Source organism: Dermacentor silvarum, chromosome 11 (assembly GCF_013339745.2).
Source record: "Dermacentor silvarum isolate Dsil-2018 chromosome 11, BIME_Dsil_1.4, whole genome shotgun sequence".
NCBI lineage: Eukaryota > Metazoa > Arthropoda > Arachnida > Ixodida > Ixodidae > Dermacentor > Dermacentor silvarum.
In genome coordinates, this window is record NC_051164.1 from 113,156,493 (window position 1) to 113,176,941 (window position 20,449).

At 47.4% G+C, this 20,449-nt stretch overlaps 1 protein-coding gene across 6 annotated transcripts in view; it reads left to right on the forward strand.

Moving 5' to 3' along the window:
• LOC119433854 (cAMP-specific 3',5'-cyclic phosphodiesterase 4C) overlaps nucleotides 1–20,449 on the forward strand; it is a 595,748-nt gene that overhangs the window by 366,274 nt on the left and 209,025 nt on the right. The window contains exon 1 of one of the 6 annotated variants that reach the window (XM_037701123.2): nucleotides 22–2,442. The exons of the other annotated variants lie outside the window; for them this stretch is intronic. Within the exon in view, the coding sequence (XP_037557051.1) occupies nucleotides 2,168–2,442 (275 nt within the window). The 5' untranslated portion in view covers nucleotides 22–2,167. Of the gene's footprint in view, nucleotides 1–21; nucleotides 2,443–20,449 lie in introns of those variants that run through there. 6 annotated transcript variants of the gene reach the window in all.

Here is a 20,449-nt window from a genome sequence, read left to right on the forward strand (position 1 = left end):
CCCGGTGGGCCCGCGGCACTGGAGAGACCGCCGGGAAGAGTGCCAAGCCTGTGAACGATCGCACAATCGCATACGACACGACGAACGCCCGCTCGTCGCAAACGGCGCCGCCGCCGGCGCATGCTGCCAGCTGTATCCTCGCCCCCAAGAAACTCCGAACGTCACCACTTTAACGGCGTCACTCTCCACTATAGTGTTGTGCGCGGCGCGATGCTAAACCGAAAAAGAAAGAAAACAGAGTAGCCGGACGAAGCCGTACGTGAATGCATGCACATCGAACGATTCACTTTGCTTGCTTCACCGTTTTGGAAGCTGTCGCCTTCAACCTGAAGTGTCGAAAGCTTACGAGTGAAACCCAGGACTTTCATTTAAGGACACCACTCGTCGAAGACAACGCTTCAGTCACCGTGCATGTGCTCGCGTGCGTGTGAGAATTTGGAATCGTCGTGTATCAGCTGTCGGCACTTGGGCGGAGAGCAGTATCGACAAACCCTGCCCGTTGTTTCGCGGCTGCATTTATGCCACCGTTTACTTCGGGACCTATTCGGGACACGATGAAGCTGACCTCTGGCGATAGCGCTTCGTTGGAGCATGGCAGGTAGCGGGTTCTGTCAACCTGTGGCAACGAGCCATCTGCCGGAACATTGGACGGAGAAACTTTGGACCGCAAGAACCACTGCGCGCTGAATCGTCCGTCCCTTGAATGGCGTGCGTTTCTCGCGCTGCTGTGTCACGACCTGGAATGGCTGAAGTCCCGGAGAAACAGACTACAGGTCTATCGCACCGGCCCGGGAATAGCTTCACCGGTGAGCACTTTACTCATCGCCACCTACGACCTCTTCGGCCTTTGATTCAAAGCTGCCCCGTGAATAGCCGCTCGTCACTCTAGGCGAAAAGAGAACAAAGTGAAAAACGAAGGTTCAGTGTGGCCTCCCTGAGGAAGCGGTGCAATACTATTCTTCTTCTGAGGCTTCGCCCCACCGGGAGTGGCCCAAATTTAGATCGCGAAAACCTGCCGGGCGCACTGGCTTCTCTCCTTTTCCGCTGAGTGCAGTGTGCGCTCCCGCGAGCCTATCGTTCAGGGGAGCTCGCCTCTGTTGGCAGGCGGGCAGGGAAGTGTCTATATCTCCGGAGAATCGTCGCATCGCGCGCTGAATCGAAGTGCGCCCGCGTGTGTGCCTGTGTGTAAGTATATATATCGCGATCTGTTTACGGCGCGCGCGCCACTCTTGTGCTGCTGCTATTGCCAGCGTCACGGACACAGGAGGAAGATGAGACATTCAAAAGAAGCAGACTCGAAGAAACGACGACAACGCGGGACCCTTTCTCGAAAAGGAGCGGACTGAAGCACGCGCGCGTTCGGACGCGAGTTTACTTACGGGCCGAGAAAAAGAAAGGGGAGACGAGATAACAGCCGTATAGTGCAGGGAAGAGACGAAACAAGAGAGCGATAAAATAAAAAGCAGGCACGGAAAACACGCGCACGTTGCTGCGGCTGTTAGAGGAGGAAGAGGAGCAGCGGTTGTTGGAGGGGAGGAGCAAACTGAGAGAGAGAAAGAGAGGATACGAAGAGAAGAGTGAAAGCGGTGGCCCCAGATTGCGCGGATACGGGAGCGGGGCGGACTGGAACTTGTCTCGCAGAAGTGCCTGCGCGCGAACGTCGCCGCAGCGAGCAGTAGCTCCTCGTTGTGTGACATCCTCGCTTTCGGTTTCTGCTCTCTACCTCGTGCAGATGTCTCGGCGCTGACCTCCGGCCTTCAAAAGTCGGCTATTGTTCTGTCGTCCGTAGTAGATCTTCGGTCGCCGCGTTGGGTGTGCCTCGTGGCCTTTTCTTGTTTCAGCGTCCTCTGCTCGATAATCAGATCCTCCTGCCGCCGTGAACTTCCGTGGATCGGAATAGCAACAACTGGGATCGTCGTGCCGGCGGCGTCGTCTGCTATCATGAGATTTCGTCGTCGCCTTCGCCATGCGGATTGTGTGAATGCGATAGTGAGACGCGTCTGCTAGGGCGAAAAAAAAAGGGAAAAAATAGTACGGCTATCAGACGGCGACGTCGTGTGCTGTGATGAAACTTCGTCTTCGCCGTGGAAGTTGTGTGAAACGAGTGTGACTTTCTTGTGTTTTTGGCAGTAAGAGTTGTTGAGTGCGTGTTTAGTGGTAAGCCACCATGACGTCTTCCGAGTCGGCAGTCGTGCCTCCGCAAACGCAGAACCAAATTGTGAACCAGCAGCAGACAACGATGTCACAGCAGCAACAGCCCAACTCGCAACAACAGCAGACGACGAACCATCAGCAGCAGACGACAGATCGTGCGCCCACGACGGCACCTGCCAAAGGTTACCGAAACCGTGTGGCAGTCACAAGATCTATCAGTCTCTTGAATTACACGAGCAGTGGTCAGAGGATTGACTACCGGCGGCATCGACCCATCTCGCAGCTAGCGTAAGTGTACCGTGTTTCGCTTTCCTTCTCTTGAAGTTCGTTACTTCTCTCGCTGCAACCTTGATTCTTTCGCTGGCCTTTCCTCGTAATTCCGATGCCAGGCTTTCTCCGCGTTCCTCATAGGTAATGTCCTCTGAAATAAGGCGCCAGACGGACGACCACTACAAGTTTCTTTGAACGTAGAAATGGTACCAAAAGTCGACATGCTCTTCAGCGGATGTAATATCGTTCGCGACGTCAGAGTAACGGCGACGCTGCTTATGTTTTTGTTAACGCTTCCAGGAAGGAATTCCTGAAACATTACAGTGGTATGTTTTTCGTTACATTTATAACTTTCTTTGTGATTTGCGTAGTGTTTTATTGCGGAGAAGTGCAGGAGTCTCCTGGTTTAGCCGCAGTGTTTGGATAAGATTTAAGGCTGGTAATGGGTATTTCTAACGCAGTGCCTGTTATTCAAACCTACTGTGCCACAGATTAGCGATAGGCATGTTTATCGTTCATTGACAATTTTGTACTAGCTTCTCCGTACTGTTCAGCAAACTGCGCCCCCCCCCCCCCCCCTCGCCCCCACCTTCCTTGACTTAGTGCGAGTCTGAAAGATTTACGAAAATTTGTTTTACCGTTACATATCCCCGCTATCTCGGGCTTTGGCGGATTCACTAGGGCTGCGCTCTTGAAGTGATCACAACCTGCAAGACACGGCGTCCCGGTTCCGAAGCTGTGATCGGAATGCTTCGATCGTTTGTAAGAAATGGGCCTAATTTACAAACCCTATATCCCTACAAGCCCTACTTACTTGTTGTAATAAACTGCTCTACCGTATGCGAAGTGCTTCTCTAATTAATGCCCGAATATGTGGCGTAAGATTTACTCGCCATTTACCCATAATACAAATGAAAACAATAGAATTATGACATATCCGAACGTGAGTTCTTCTTTTGTCAGTGCTCTAACCTTTGTCAGACACTTAAAGCATTGATCTAGACTGTCTTGTAACAAACACCCGGCACCGCCCTACAAGTTTACAGAAGTGAAGGTCAAAACATACAATAGATATCACGTCGCGTTTGTTTTCTGCAAGCACTGCTAAATAGCTTTAATGAAACCGAATTCACTAAGGTTTAATTTCGTATTGGCTATTGGCCGGGCCGGCCGCCTTCGCTATTTATGTCTTAGCTATCACGGTTCAGTATTTATTTTTTTCTTTAATTTTAAGTATTACGACAGACGTGTGCATAGTTAGACTCAAGTTTTGTATACAGAAAAAAAAACTCCACACTGTGCGACTGTTCGGGTACTATAGGCTGTGGTTAATTGTAGATCAAATAATAAATTGCAACAACAAAATGTATTACGGACGGAAGGTAGCGGCTACAGCGTGCTGTACGTCACGCTGCGTGGCCGGCGTCTTATCGTGTATACTTAACGAAATAAATGTTTTGGAGTAGGGGCGCTGATTCCACGGTCGTTTCAAGTGTTGGTAGCTTGCGCTGTTTTACGCATTCTACCCAAGCCAAAGCACGTGGCAATTCTACCTGCTTATACAAGGAGTGTTTTGTATTGGAAACATTCAGTAGGGGGGGGGGGGGGGGGATACACGGTGCAGCCATGCTCGATCGCACCTGCCAAAGCCACGTGGCGTGCGGCAGTCGCACATTGGGTCGTAAGTGCGAAGAGGTTATTGTCGAGTCTTCACGCTTCAAAGGACCGGCATAATGCCGCAGTTCATAGACACACTCACACTAATATGTCTCACTACTCACACACTGTCACACACTCACGCTAATGTCACACCCAATGAATCTCGGGTATTTGCAGCTTGAGCTAGGAAGTCTGCCTCTCGTGTGTCCCGGGCTACGAAGGTGCTTTTAACTTTTCTGTAAGACACTAATCTCAAACGAGATACTTAAATGTACCTGCCGATTGGGTAGCGTGTATCGTTTCAACTATCATCGCGTTCCTTTATATAACAATCTAGGCGTCTCCGGTCTTCGGTAAAAGAGTCTCTCTCTCTCTTAATCTTACACGCGCGGTCAAGAAGTTCCAGAGGAAATTACTGACCTTCTGTCAATGTTATTCTTAAAACACTTTATAATGAACACAGAGCAGCGTTTGTGATAATTAGTCCTGTACAATTATGTAGGAGCGACACGCTTATGCTTTGTACTGCGGACGGAATTTAAACTTGGCTATCTATTTGGACTTATACCATACATTTAGTACGCGGAGGACTCTCTACTCCATTCTATGAAAACTGCAAAGATGTGTGTATAATTTGGTTGGCGGCGTGGACAAACGACTTGTCAACTCTCCCTTGCGGCGTTATTATCTTTACGGGGGACGATGTCTGTGGGAGTGACATAGCTTCAGGTAGAGGGGTGTCAAAGAATGCACCTGGATGATGGGTACAGGTATGTGGGACACTGCTCCACATATCTATTGTTACGTGAATTTAAAACCAAAATAGGGAACTTTGTGTCACGTATTTTGCAATTTTATGTGGAAGGTCATTACATGTAGGTAACAATCGTTTACCACTTGCTGCTGAAAGTCGAAAGAGATTAACAATGCAACGGAACCGAACATTGGTGGCAGGGGCGGCACGCGCAAAGAAAGAAAGAAAAACACAAGAGGCAAGAAGGACGTGTTAGGACTAACGTCACATCGGAATCCGTGCCACTGCGTCCGCTCCGAGCTGTCGCCGGCCGCTCGACGGCATTTTTGAGGCGGATTTCCCATTGAGGGAGACACGCCGTGTACGCTACATGACGCGCTACGCGGAGCGTTTTTTTCGCGCGCACTTGGGCCATCGCTCAAAAGCGGCGAAAAAAAAAAACCAAAATGTTTTCACCGGGCGTCGGCTTCAATAGCGTTTCTCTGACGATGGAAAAAAACCGTGCGCGATCTCTATGTGATTGACTTGTCGCTACCGGAATGCTTGAGCTTCACCGGGACGAACAAAAAGAAGAAAAAAAGAAGTAATTTCCATTCCTGCACCCGTATGCACTCCCGGCCATTCGAGAACAAAACAAGAAAATTGATCCATGTGTGGAGATCAGAATAACGTAGTATTTGACCCCGTCTCGTTAAGATGAGTTTCTGGCCGAATGGTTTTCTTTCTATCCTACTTTTTTCTTGTTTGCGTGCTCTATTTCGCATGTATACTGCGTCGGTTCGGGTGTTAGACGGACATTAACGTGCATCGGTCGCGTAGCAATCGTTGAATTTTTTTCTTTTGCGCGCGCGCGCGCGCGTGTGTGTGTGTGTGTGTGTGTGTGTGTGTGTGTGTGTGTGTGTGTGTGTGTGTGTGTGTGTGTGTGTGTGTGTGTGTGTGTGTGTGTGTGTGTGTGTGTGTGTGTGTGTGTGTGTGTGCAAAAAATTATTCTACTTGCATTTAGGTGCACGTTAAAGAATGCCAGGTGGTCGACATTAATTCGGAGCCCCCCACTATATACAGGCTGCCTCATAAACGGATCGTGGTTTTGCCACGTAAAAACGCAGAATTTCATGAACTTATAACATTGTTATACAGAGCCCCGTTTTAATACCAAACACGTGCCGATCAACACACACTCGCTGACTTCGTCCGGGTGTTCCTTTTTATTTCGAGCATTTCTCGTTTATAAAGAGTTGCAACGGCTAAAACGCACGCGCATAACGGCCCCTGTCAGGCCCGTGCCTTTCTGTCGCAGGAGGTTTTCTGTTTCGGCTGCATCTTTCCGTCTAAAGTATTATCCTTTCCCTTACCCCCAGTGTAGGGTAGCAAACCGCGACGTTCCTTTGGCTGAACTCCCTGCCTTTCCTCTTCTTGCTTTCTCTCTCTCTCTCTCTCTGTTCGCTGTATCGAACATTGTTGCCTCTTTGGGCTCAAGATGGCCGAAGCTATTGGTCAGTCGACTACGCCGCGCATATGGTCTTGGAATATAGGGACGTTCGCTCGGCACGCAGAAAAAAAAAATAGAGAAGAAAGAACAATGAAGAAAAAGAAGAGGGCTGCTTTAAAAGCATCTCCTCAATACTGCGCTCGTCCGAACAGAAATAAAAAGAACCCCGCAATCGGTTTGCGTCGTTCCGTCGGCAGGGCGCCCCATTACTTGCAGAGCACGCTCGGTAATCCACCTTGAAAAACCGCGCGCTGCAGGCCACCGTGCCTCTCTCGGCCATCTTACGCACGTGTACTACGCACGAACAGCGCGAGTGTGTGTACGCTCGCGGAGCGGTTTCGACTGCGTTCAGGTTCTCGGGTGTAGCTGCATGCCGCGTCGGAATGCCGCGCCACGCGTGCGTTTCGAGCATCTGTCGGCGCTGCCAAGGAACAGGTGCTCGAAAGCGGCTGATCCAATGCGAAAGTGAGCGCCGATTTCTCGCGCATTCTCTCTCTCTCTCTTTTTTTTTCTTTCCACCGTGGGTCTTTTTTTTTTCTTTTTTTTCTTGATTTTTTCTCTCCTTTTTTATTGATTTCCCCGCGTTAGCCATTGCAGTAAGAATAGCGCCGTCCGTCTTAGCGCTTGCTGTGTATAACAAAGCGAAACAAACTTCTATGTATTGCTTTGTGGTAGTTACCAGTTAGGCAATGTTATATGTTAATAAATAGGCGCAACACCAATGGGACCTCATTTCGATAGTGGATATAGTCGCAATAGTCTTACGTTAGTGCGTTGCCATTAAATGTTTTGTACGTACGCGCGCACACAAGCTCGCACGCCCTCTCTCTCTCTCTGTGTGTGTGTGTGTGTGTACGTGTGTAATGCATAAAAAATAACCGGCAGCCTTTACCGATTCGTCTTGCACTGAAGTCACTTTACTTTAGCGGTCTCACAACGTGGACACCGCGTCTGTGTGACACGTCTCCCTCATCCACTATACAGCGTATGTATACTTTATGTGGCCTCCGTAATGCATACACAGGCGCCACTACTCTGAGTGTTCCGGGGGGGGAGGGGGGGGAGGGGTTGGGGGGGAGGGGGGGGGGGGGGGAGGGGGGGGGGGGCGTGCGTGCAGAATAACCCGTGCAAATTGTGAAGCTACAAAGCTGACTGAAGCCAAGGAAATTTACGTTTCGAACGCATTTTCTTTGTGGCATTGCCCAGCCACGCATCAGGTGACGAAACAGAAAAAAAAAAATTAAAAAAAAAACATTACGGGCGTAACGATGGGGAGACGGCAGCATGTCTTTAGTGCAGACAGCGGGTGTACCTTGTATTCTAGTAGAGATTAAGAAGGAGATACGAAATCGGACAGGTCGTACAGCAGGTCACAGGCGGTCTGTGAGAGTCACAGAACAGGTGACAAGGAAAGAAGATTAGATGGAGTGGTGAGATTAGGCACTCTCCAGGGCAAATATCTGCAAATTTAGATCGAACGGTGAGATTAGGAAATTTGTAGGCAAATAGGATGGGGTCAGTTGGCATGGCCGGGTAGGGTTGATGGTGGTAGGCGAGAGAATTCTTCGTCCTACATTGAAGCTTAATGAGATGATGATGATCGTTGCGATGTAATCTCGGTCGAAATGCGTTGCGCGTTGTCGATGGTAAATCTGGACATTCCTCGGTAAACATTGTGACCGTGGTGTATATTCCCGCCATGGAAGATGAGCGCTTCGACGCCGTGTGACCGCGGCGCAGGAAATACGTACGTCGAAAATACGCCCCCATGTAGCTCCCACGTTAAAGGGACTCAACCCGAAATTGTTAAGAGCATTCTTTCGAAACTCTGTTTTCATTCGTATGACAAAAAAGAAAGAACTGGTTGTAACTCGACAAAAAGAGGTCCAAACGTTCTTCTTTGAATTCCGCCTTGAGACCTCAGCACCGGAATACGTCCGTTTGACGTCGCGGATTTGAATATATTTTGCCCGTTCGGACCCTGAAGACCAGCATCGTATGGTGAGCAGGGCCAAATTATCGGCTTAGGCTCACCGCATTCTGGACTAGGGACGCCGCCCACCACGGACGACTCCACTGTCAGCTCATTTCTACGAATAAAAAAAATCGCGGCGGCGTGCGGGTTGTGCTAAGCATGTATAAGTATACATAGGTGCACATCGCGCGTCGGAATTTTAGCGGCTGCGCAGCTGTTGAGTGACGCACTTCAAACGCTGTATCGTTCGTTTCCTGGCGTTTCGTTATACGATGAGCGTCACTCGCCGCTATTTCAGAGGAATTACGGCGGAAGTTCGTGCTTCGTATATTTGTTCGCCGCGTTAAATAACTTTTCGGGAATATTATAGCCTATGCTATAGATCGTCGTTGGGCTGCGTGTCGAATTGATTCCTGCTTGAATTGGACACGTGGGAAACCAAAGTGCGTCGGCATCAAGAAAAGCCTTCCGTTGTCCAGTGAAACTTGTTTGGGGAGTCTGATGCCTCGAAGGCCCACTGAAACCTGTATGGCGTCAAAACACGATTTCTCCATCACTTTTAAAAATAAAGTTAGTAAATAGCTAGTAAATGCGTGCGTTTACTAGATTACTCTGAATTTTACTACCTCTTTACCAGTTCTGTGCTAGCCAGGTGCTAGTAAAGCTGGTAAGTTCTGCAGTTACTAGCCAGAAAGGCCTTCTTAGTATTTTTCACTAAGTAACTGCTAATCCACTACTACCCCGTCCTGCCGTGGTCTATTATGCTGTGATTGTGACGGTCTTATGCAAAATTTAGGTAAACTGATATCGTTCATTATGTTGGATTGACAGTTACGTGCGGTTTCGTAGCACACATACATTTGTGCAGACAGTAGGTTATAGAAATTTGGGTTATTTATTCATATACATAGGCGCTCACCGGTACAGCGTGTGCTCCCCCCAAACTAGGGCTATATACGTATACTGTTGGAGTTGCTCTTAGATTACGTGTCGCGTAGCACCTCTGTCGTTGTGTGTGTTCTTGTTTATCGTTACGTTGCTTGAGGGCGTTATTTAGTACATTGTTGCCCCGGAGTCATTGTGCCGAAATATGTGTGGTAGGCATTATGTATAACAATAATTGATGCTTAATATATAGCGAAAGGCAGTAATTCCGTTTTCTTTTTTTTTTCTTTTTTGCATTTGTCCTATTTGACCTTGTTATGCTTTTCGAATACCACTTTCTGGTTAACATCCCTGCCTTCTCTCTTTCTTTCCTCCTCCTCCCATAGACTTAATATAACAACGCAAGGGGCACTTATAAATTGAATATGCCCCACTGTATTGTTGGTAATTATAATTTAGTTGCGTTAGTAACTGTACTATCAAGGTAGCGAAGATCACTACAAACTACTACTAACATACAGGTAGTACCTAGTTAGTACTAAGTTAGTGCTGTTTACTAGCTTCAGCCGGTGGTGAAAAGTACTATCACTTCAGTACATTTCACTTACTAAGAATGTAGAGTTGTTTTTGTGTGTTGTGTGTGTGTGTGTGTGTGTGTGTGTGTGTGTGTGTGTGTGTGTGTGTGTGTGTGTGTGTGTGTGTGTGTGTGTGTGTGTGTGTGTGTGTGTGTGTGTGTGTGTGTGTGTGTGTGTGTGTGTGTGTGTGTGTGTGTGTGTGTGTGTGTGTGTGTGTGTGTGTGTGTGTGTGTGTGTGTGTGTGTGTGTGTGTGTGAAGAGTAACGTGTGAGTATATAGTTAGTGAATGCGGCGACCTTTTTCTTTCTTTCTTTTACCAAGTGTTTGGCTTCCGATATATTTCGGTGAAAAAGCGAGACGAAGCTCGCCGTGCTCTCTGGTATGTCTGCTACTGGAGTGTGCGATTTGTTAGTTTGTTAATTTCCTGTCGCCCTAAGCACGTACACATTCAAAAGCCAGAAATTTGTTACACCCTGTGGACATCGTAGAGTTAGTGAGTTAGTCTAGGATGCAGTGATAGAATTGTGCCTATTTCGCCGCACCATAGTGGCAGATATAGTATTGCATCACTAAAATAAAACAGGTCAAAAACAATAGATAGAATTCGGCAAAGTATACTTTAATGATGCATTACATGACAATTTCTTCTGTATAAAATTAAAACGATTTTTTTTTTGCTAACGGGAAAATTTGTGATGTTCTTACATTCCACCTGATTCGATTCCATATTAAAGCCCATTGACTGTGGTCCTTCGAGAGCCTACGTGCAAATTGATACGTTAACGTGATTACTAGCGGCAGCTCTCTGTTTGGTTCTTCACAGTGAGAATAAATTCAACAGCATTTAATAATCACTTGATGTTCGCCAAATGGTTATGCAGTTGACTGCGATTTCTCACCTACCGACACGCAGGTTTGTCGCTTTAATCAGGCGTCGTGTTCGGGAGTTGGAAAAAGTGATTTGCATAAAATCCGTGTAGTATTTTGCATATACTTGACGAGGTACGCCTCCGCGGAAACATCCGCCTCCAAACTAAGCGCGCGATTAGAGGTGGCACGTGGCAAAAGAACGCCACCGATCTACCTGTGTCGCCTGCGCTGCCCCTTGCACGTAAGGTTTGTCGTCGCGCACTCTGTGAGGCTATGAACCGGCTTGCTCTAACGTAACCAGAATGTTTATTAGTGTGAATTGGTAGTTGGACATATCCGGAAATAAATACCGCGAAATAGATTCGAGATAGTCAAGCAGACAACGCAGCGTCCGTGTCGTCAGGTTCTTTGTGCGTAATCTGTATCGCGCTGTTCGCAATTTTGCCCCAACTTGCCCAGCTCTGTGAAAATTTAGCTAATGCGCCTTTCGCTTCGTTACCTGCGCTTGCTTGCATTTTTCTCTCCAGAGAGATAGCGAGCTGTTATGACGGGACGATAAGCATGACGCGCATGTCGTCTCTCGAGATATGTGAGATAACGGCTCGACCCGTTGTTCATGCCCAGAAGACGCTTGCAAGTATACCTTTGTCCTCTTTTGGGCTGCTAAGCACGAGGTCGCGGGATCGAATCCCGGCCACGGCGGCCGCATTTTGATGGGGGCGAAATGCGAAAACACCCGTGTACTTAGATTTAGGTGCACGTTAAAGAACCCCAGGTGGTCCAAATTTCCGGAGTCCCCCACTACGGCGTGCCTCATAATCAGAACTGGTTTTGGCACGTAAAACCCCATAATTTAATTTTTTTTTGTCCTCTTATCGCGCCGGAGTTTCTTGTGTGCTCGTAGCAGCCGCAGATCTCTTTCCATCCCATTCTCTTACGGTTACCGTGTTTTTTTTTTCGTTTTTTCTTATCAGCGACTCTTGCTCAATAGTGCCTGAGCATGGCGCGTCATATGTAGATATCGTTGGTTATTCGCCCTTGCCCCACTACTTTATCAGTCAGGTATCGCACTGGCCGGAGCAGGGCGCGCCGAAAGCCTTCTATCTATAACCGAAACTCTCCACTTTTCTCCGATATCTACATTTGTAATGTCACGAAGATAAACGAACCGTTTCTTACACATCGCCAGGCGAGTGGTACGGTCAAAGTCAGCGCTCAGAATTCCTTTTCTACCGACGTTGTTCGAAGTGCACTTCTGACTCTGCACATAATACCTACGCTAAACAACGTGTCGCGCGTTCCGATTAGCGCGTGTACATGTGGTTTCTGTAAACATCGACGTGGCTCTGCTATATCTCTCATATCGATCTGTACATATGGAACGTGCACCCGAAGGTTGCATTTGCCACGTGTAAAAGCTACCGTGTCGCAACTCGCGTCCGTCGGTCCTAACGGCAGCGTCTACCAGGGTAAATACTGCCCCAGTGAGGTTTGGAATGGTAAAGCAGCGCTAAAGACGGTCTTACACCGAACGAAAATGCAATTGACATGACAAGGCGCTGCAGATTTCGCAAGATATTGTGTGCTGAATGGTATAGCAACAAGCCGACCTCTTGAAGCAGTGCCTCTATCTGTGCCTTCGGGGCAGTTACACCTTAGTAGGGCGCAGGTAACACATTTCAATCTTTCATTTAAGCGTCCAAAGTATAAGGAATAAGCAACGCAACATAGACGAATTACTGAAACAGACTGGTGCTCGGTTAGACCTCCTGCGTTTTACTGAAACATGGTTATTTGATGACGACAGTCCTTTATGGCTCCAGCATTGCACGTGCCACGAACTCAACAGAACCTATGAGCGCGATGGCGGGGTAGAGGTGTGTATGTGTGGAACGGTCTTGACTCGCAGATAATTACGGATTTTTCGCTAATCAATCAAAATAACTAATGCCTTACCACCCATCTTAAAACAAGAACAGTTGCAGTTGTCCACGGACGACCTAGGGGATTCTTCGCTTTCATGGACAAGCTGCTTAGTTAGTTAACCTCTGCAGAACAGGCAGAATGTCTGCGATACTGTAGGTGACGTGAATATAAATGTGGTGGCTGAGGACACAATAACTAGAGAATTTGACCAGTTGCTGCGGCCTTACGAATGTTTATATCATTACAACATTGCCTAGAAGAGTGACAGCACATATAGTGCCACTTCATTAGATGTTTGAACAAGAGAAGAAGGGAAACCGAGGTGCTCGATTTTTGTTAAGCATGACCATATAAAGATAACGGACAACGAAGTCTATTGTCTATTGGCTTTATATGGTCATTATTAAGAAAAATTGAGCCCCTCGGTTTCCCTTTTCTCGTTCATTCATGGCGAGGATCTACAATCTGGCAGCCTTTATGCCATTAGGTAGCATATGTAGCATTTGAGGGTTTATTAGCCACGTGCCTGCTCTCCTAATCTCAGGTGTTACGTGACGCCATCGGGCGAAAAGGGATGTTCCACATCCGCCCGTCATGGCCCCGAGTGGCGCTGGCTAACACTCCCAGGGGCTAGGTCTAGTAAACATACATACCCAAGGATAGTAGCCGGATTGATAGCCGTCGCTGTAACACAATCGGTAGTGCAATGCACGCGTGATGCGGAAGTTGTGGGCTTCGGCTCCCACCGGCCGCAACTTATTTTTTCGTCCACTTTCGTTTCCCTTTTCGTCATTATTTTCAACATTGAAGCGACAACCAGAGCTAATTTCTCCTTTTGTTTTCCTGGCTTCATTGTCTATTGGCGTTTTTAGATGTTTGTATCACCACTGTGCAAACGCCTATTTTGACAGCTGGCGTCATGTCCGTCGACATAAGCGATCCTCTCCCAATGTTATGCTTTTTTTTTAAACCGTGCCCTTAAAGATTTAAGCGTAGAGCGCTTGAATTTTCTTATCGCCTCAATGACACAACTGCGCTAGCACACTTTTGCTGTCTTATCAGTGAAATCACTTTGGGAAACTTAACTTCTAGAGAGCGACCCAAATAAGGCATACAATTTAGTTTTTGATAACTGGTTGCTTGCTCCGATAAAGCATTCCCACAACGCAGTCACAAAACGGCATAAGAAATTAATAACGCCGTATATAAATGCTGTGCTTTTCAAGAAAACCCGAAACAGAAATAAAATGTGCCGTACTTTTTTTAGAACTCGAAATACTGATCAGTTAACTCGAATTTAAGAAATATCGTAACCAAGTTACTTCAGAACTAATAAAGCGAAAGAACAACACTACGAAAAAATATCCTTGCTTATATATACCTACCCAAGAAAAATTTACATAATGTAAATTATGTAAATTTACATTGACGTATTTACGTCATTACGGAATGTCGTACAAGTAAATAAGCTCTCTGTTCTGTAATCCTGGTAAAAAAAATTCACCGATGATTACAATACTCCCTAATGCGAACTTTGAGTGCAGCTCTGTACGTGTTTTCATTTCGCGATATATTGCCTGGCGCGGACAATCTGTCTCGTGCGGCACGTTGCAAACGGAGCGAAGTGTGGCGCGACTGCCTCGTTAATCTGGAGATCGCGAGAGCCAGCGCATGGGTGACGCGTGGGCGCGATCAGCTGCCGCCGACATACCTACCACAGGACGCGCGCTACTCTGGCGCCATCTCGTATAGCCATCGTAGCCGCACCCTCCTGTCCGCTTTCCCCCTCGCGTCTTTCATCCCCCGCTGCGATCCGCGTTCGCTTTCATCTTTCGCTGTGCTCGTTCGCTCGGTTACGCCGCCGACGCTCGCCGCAGGAACGGGCGCCTAAGAGTGCCGTTATAAAGGTGATTTAAGTGTATATATCGCGTTGTGTTGCATTTCAAATTTGCCAGATGCGAAAGTTCAATGTGATTATTTTTGTGTGGCACTTGCACGTACAAAGTGCGTCACAAAATGGGCGCACAATGTATATAAACACACTTTTATCAAGTATAAAATGTATCTGTATGTCGAACGTAAGCAGGAAGAGCCTCTGTCAGCTGATGCCGTGCTGGCCTTTAGCTCTTGATCCTCTTTCTGTATAAGAAAGAAAATAAACTGAGCTGGACTGAACTGAACGTTGAGCACAGATTATATCACAGGATGGAGGCTTGAGGTGATCTGCAGTGGTCAAACAAGGGATTTCTCAGGCTGGAGGCATCGTTTCGGCAACGACATTCGCCTTCGTTAGGGCATTCCTTCCAAGTCTTTCGGGCTGCATTACCATTCCTGACGTCTAACTAGCTAGCCCAAGCTTCCACTATGGTCGCACTAACGCACTTTTAGTCCATCTCGAGGCATAGCTCTCCCCTAAACGACATCGCTACAGCGACGTCATTCTGGAGAGAGCCGGCGTAACGTGCGACAGGAACCGTTTCTAAGATGGATCGTAAGAATGCTTCAATCTGCATCGCCCGTGGCAGCAACATGTCAGCGTTATTTCTCTCTGTTCTGCGGAACGTATTGCATTTATCTGTAATACTTCATCGAAAGATCTTGTCGGCGTTTCTTTTGTCCATAAATGTGCGACATGACAGCTGGACAAGTACCACAATCAACAACTGCGTTGATGAGCAGCGAATCTGTTTGGGCTTCTGTAATGACAAAAGATATGCGGAAATCGCAGGGAATGTGGTTTTCGCAGCCGTGGTTTCGGCAACTCGACTTTCAGTCAAGGAAGTGTCTCGCATATCTGGCCGGTCAGCGCACGTTTTCGTCGGGAGAAGACGCTCTCGAACCGCGCTTTGCTCTCGGCTTCCTCCAAGGCTGGCGCCGTGGAATACCCCCTGCTTCGGAATGTGCGTGGCCTTGCGTATACGGGCGATCGCCAGCGGCGCGCATCCAAGGTGGCCCTGAGAGTTGAAAGGCGACCACCGGGACCCTCGAGAAGCCGCGTCGCTTTGCAGAGTCTACGAACAGTATTGGACGTTGAAAACTGAGCGTGTTCCCTGTCCTTTTTTGTTTGCGCGGGCTGTAAAGAAGTGCGTTATACAGAATGTTTGCCTACGCTAGAGAACAGAGAGCACTGAATAGATGTCAGAGTAGAGACTAGAATAGAGATCGTATTCAGTGTCCAGAATCCAAAATGCTCAAGTTCGCACATTTTACTGCTCCTAAGCACGAGGTCGTGCTTTCCGGTCCCGGCGGCCGCATTTCGGTGAGGACCGAAATGTAGAAGCGCTTCTGTACTTGGATTTAGTTGCACATTAAAGAACCCGAGGTGGTCAAGGATCATCCCGGATCTACGACGTCCCTTATAATGCGCTGTTTAGTTTTGGTAGGTTAGAAACCCGCGATTTAAGCTTTTTCATGTCGTTTGACACCGTGGCAGCGAAGGAACGAAAGAGGAGGAAAAGCAGGCATGTTAGTCACGTTGCATCTGGTTTGCTACCCTATACACTGGTGAGGGGAAAACAGGAAGAAAATGAAAAAGGGTAACAACTGTTGCGTACGCCCACACAAAAGCGTTTACCGTGCATTCAAAAGTGGTCGCTAAGCGTAATCGCCTTCAAAAAGTGCAGCAGCGCTCAGGTGGCCCTTTGCGCGGATAACCACTGAATCCATGGTTTCAATATCTTTCCTTTTGTTACAATGTGGCGGTGCTTGGAAGTGTTCAAACTAGGAATCTCGATTGAAGCACCATCGCTAGCATGAGCCCACCCCCGGCGGTGTTCGTTCACTATGGTCGCCTTCTCCACACTTTCCAGTATGATTTGCGAAGTCGTAACTGTTTCCTCACTCTTGGTCAGTTGTCGGGCTGTTTTGGCTGGTGACATCTGGCACGCTTTGTTCCAAACACTTCGCAGCCAGATTCATAACAGCCTGCGCACTCGAAGCCAGCCATTATCTCGCTCACGCATACCGGTTGCGCTGTTGATGCGAAAGCTGCCCATTGTTCACGCGAAAGCTGCCCTTTTGACAGCTGTTTACAAGATGCACAATTTACAATGTGCGTCAAAACATACTGCGTCGGTTATTCCTGAAGAGGTTCGTCGTATCTCGAAAATGATGGTGCGCTGCGATGTGGACAAAACGATAACATGTTTGCTCTTTTGTAAATATCCGGGTGGTTGCGCCGTGCATTGTGCGTGTGGTTGAAATGACGGCACAGTTAACTGAAATACTTAGTCGGAATAAAAGACCCGGGAGCGGGGATTGCAAACTACGATCCTAACTGTTGCCTTCGACACCCTGATCGAACATTGCACGCCATCGCAATACGCCTTATCGAGGTGACAGGCTGGCATTACTTTAGGCCGGACTGTGATTAGGTTGTTTACCGTTATAAGAATGATTTCAGTCTAGTTCGCAACATGATTGCAGCCTGTAATGACAGCGAAGTTTTTTTTTGATAACTTGTAGCACATTCTTGCAAAGATAGCTGTTCAGGATGCTTCACCTTTGGTGACCTCAGTAGTAAGTGTCATCATGTATTCTAATTACATTCCAATTCCAATTTTGTTACAATTCCAATTTACAATTACATTCCAACTTCAACCACACTTAATTTCCCCGATGCTTTCGTTGGCTTCATTGTCTGTTGCCTTTACGTGGTCATGATTAACAAAATCGAGCCCTTCGGTTCCCCCTTCTTCTGTAGTTTATTCGTTGCGAGGGTCTGGAATCTGGTAGCCATGATGTCATTACGCAGCATGCGAGGGTTTATTAGCCACGCGCCTGCTCTCCCAAGATCACGTTTTACGTGACGCCATCGGGCTAAAAAGGATGTTCCGCATCCGCCCACCATGGTTCTGAGTGGCGCTGGGTAACACTCCTAAGGTTTGATCTAGTAAACATAAATACCCAAGTTAGTGGACGAATTGACGGTCGTCGCCGTAGCACAATTGGTAGTGCAAAGCACGCGTAATGCGGAAGTTGCGGGTTCGGCTCCCGCCGGCGACAAGTTGTCTGATCGTCCACTTTCATTTCACTTTTCTTCATTATTTTCTGCATTGCAATTTGAACCTTGCTAAATTACCCCGATGCTTTCCTTGGCTTCATTGTCTGTTGGCTTTATGTGGTCATCATGTATTCTTGGCCGACGTTGCCAGACTAAGAAACGCTACTCTTATATTCTTAAAAATACAACTACCCTGGTCCGCGACGTACGAGTCATGTGCTGTCATTGTCGTTATCATCGTTGTTGTTGTCGTCTTCATCGTCGAGCCTGTTACAGCAGTTTTAAACAGTACATAAAAGGACAATCAGGAGGCTTATGAAGTGAAGCTCTAGTGGTAAACTACGCTTTTGGAATACTGGCAGGCTCGGTCTTACCGTGAGTTTAGGTAGGTTAAGACTAAGAAAAAAGAAAAAAGAGTAGTATCAATGTAACTTTGAAGTTCCCGCTCTAGATAGAGCCTCTAGCTATCAAAATAAATGACGTCACTTGGGGAGCCTCCAAGTGACGTCATCTATTTTGACACGGTCCACTATGGAAAAGTTATTTGTTTATCGGTAACAACGATTACTTTGCATCCCAAAAGGAAATAAATGCTCACACTAGCGATTTCTGCAAACATATTTTTCGGCATGCAACCGGCCAAAACACGTGAAAATACTTTGAAATCAGTGATATCATAATGCCGTAACGGCGCTGCGATATGGCGCGAAATTGGAGGTGGGGAACGTCGGCCTTCGTTTTCATCGCCGGCAATGATATGCGTTTCTTTTTTTCATCAGGTTAACGCAAATCGTTTTGAAAGAATACCTTCAAGGGTCTAAACTCGTGTAGTGTTGCTCTGTAATGTTTCTTTAAGGACTTTCTATTAATGCGTTCCACGTAGGGTCATGTGTACAGCACGACAGCACGACAGATAGAAAGGCACGACGGAGACCTTTCCGTCCTTTGTCTGCTGTCGCGTTGTGCACATCATGGACTACCAACTAGCCCACTCTCACACCTTGCTTCTGCTTAGGGACCTACTACAGTTGTTTGTTTTTTTAATCTTAAGTCGTCTTGCTAGGTGCAAATGTGGCAAATGAAGACGCGGCAACAAATGCTTACACGCAGTAGTAAGCCATTGAACTACAAAAGAACAGTAGACCACGCAACTGCAGAGCTCTCACATCGTGCAGAAGGATGCTAAAACGTTGAAGAATGCAAGTTTCGTATGGTTGTGACAGCCTGTCAAGAGAAACGTCGGTGGCTGCGTGCGAACGCAGTTTGCTGTCGATACTTGTCTCTGGTTCGCCAAAATACAACAAGAAAACCGGATGAAACAAAAGCTATATCAACGAGAAGCTTCGCCAGTCAATTGAACAAAAAGAAAGGAACAAGAAAGAAAGAAATGGATGTTGGCGTTTTCTTCTGCCTCGTGCGTGAAGGAACAATACGTACTGTTGTTTGCTGAAGGCTCGCGCGCTGGAAATGCTGTTTGCGGCGTACGATGTCTGGTATGCCGCACGCTGCGCCTGGCTGAACGCCGTGTTCCTGCGTGCGCCTTTGGAGCTTCGCCTGTTCTCGCGGGCCAAGCCCCGGGCACTTCTTACTCAAAACATATACTGCCTTCTTGATATCGCGCATCAGTGCACGAATTGAGACGTGAGCGGTGGCATCGTTGCGCATAGGTTTTTGTGTACGCCCGGTTGTGCTTCGGGGCTGGCGTCGCTATCCATCCGAATCGACTTCTTGCGGTGAAGTGTGCCCTGTTGTCCGTGTTCGCAAAACGTCGAGAGATGCTCGTGTTGTGCGTTTGCATGGTTTCTGCGAATCCGTTGCTGTGTTTGTTCAGTATACACTCGGCGCGTACACCTGAAAATTTTAAGAAAAGCAATGCAATGAACACCTGGGGCGCGCTGTTTTATATTCATATTTAAAGGAGCCTGCGCAAAGTACAAATCGGGGCAAGGAACAAACACATCCTTGTAGCTGAGCCAAGGCTTTGTATTTGAATTGCGGGCCAGCGCGGGTTCCTTGACTCTTTCTATATAGCGCTGGTTTCGTTAAGTATGAATACTGTAGAGGAGTGCCTAGGAAAATAGTTATAAAAATTCTGTTGTCTTGCTGTTTACATTTTGTTGCCTTCAGTAGCCTTTCTGTTGAGATGCAGCAGAATATCATGCATAAATATTTAATGGGAAGGCTCGTGTGTATCCGCGTGCTTGACCCATCTGCAGTGCGTGCTCATGATCTAGAAAGGAACGAAGTGTTTGTTGTGGCGTGGACGGGATTCGAATCCGCGTTTTCTTGACTCGGAAGTAAGCGCCCGGTCTCAATGCCCATGTTGTTTTTCGTTGGCCAACGCAAGATGTGGCATGCGCCGACTGCCGCTTTCATGTGCCTGTGCTAAAGTGCATGTTTTCCAGGCTCATTGCAGAGTGTGCCACGTTTTCGTAAAGTATTAACTTCTATGTAACTAAATGGGGGCTATCACTTGCAGCAAACGCTGACTAGCTAATGGCGAGCTATACATGTCCATCGCTCCACTTAGGTGTCGTACGTGCGAGACGCCTACTCATGCAAAAGTGATATAGTTGGCCCGATAGTGATCAATCGGTAATAGTGCACCAGCGCTGTATTCCAGTGGGGAAGCTCATGGCTGAAAAAAACAAAAACACATATTTTCTTTTTGCATTGGTATGTTGCCTTTCGCATGTGTGTACCAAAAGCGAAGCAGCCGTCAACATCCTCTTCCATCCCATCGCTCTTTTTCAGTTTTGGACGGAACAATGACCTCGTACTAAAACGATTACCTTTCACCTCTCACCTTTCTCTTATTCATTTCATACTGAATTTTGAGCACACTTCAACGTGCAGCCTCTCTCTGCCCCTACCTCGCCGATTCTTGCAA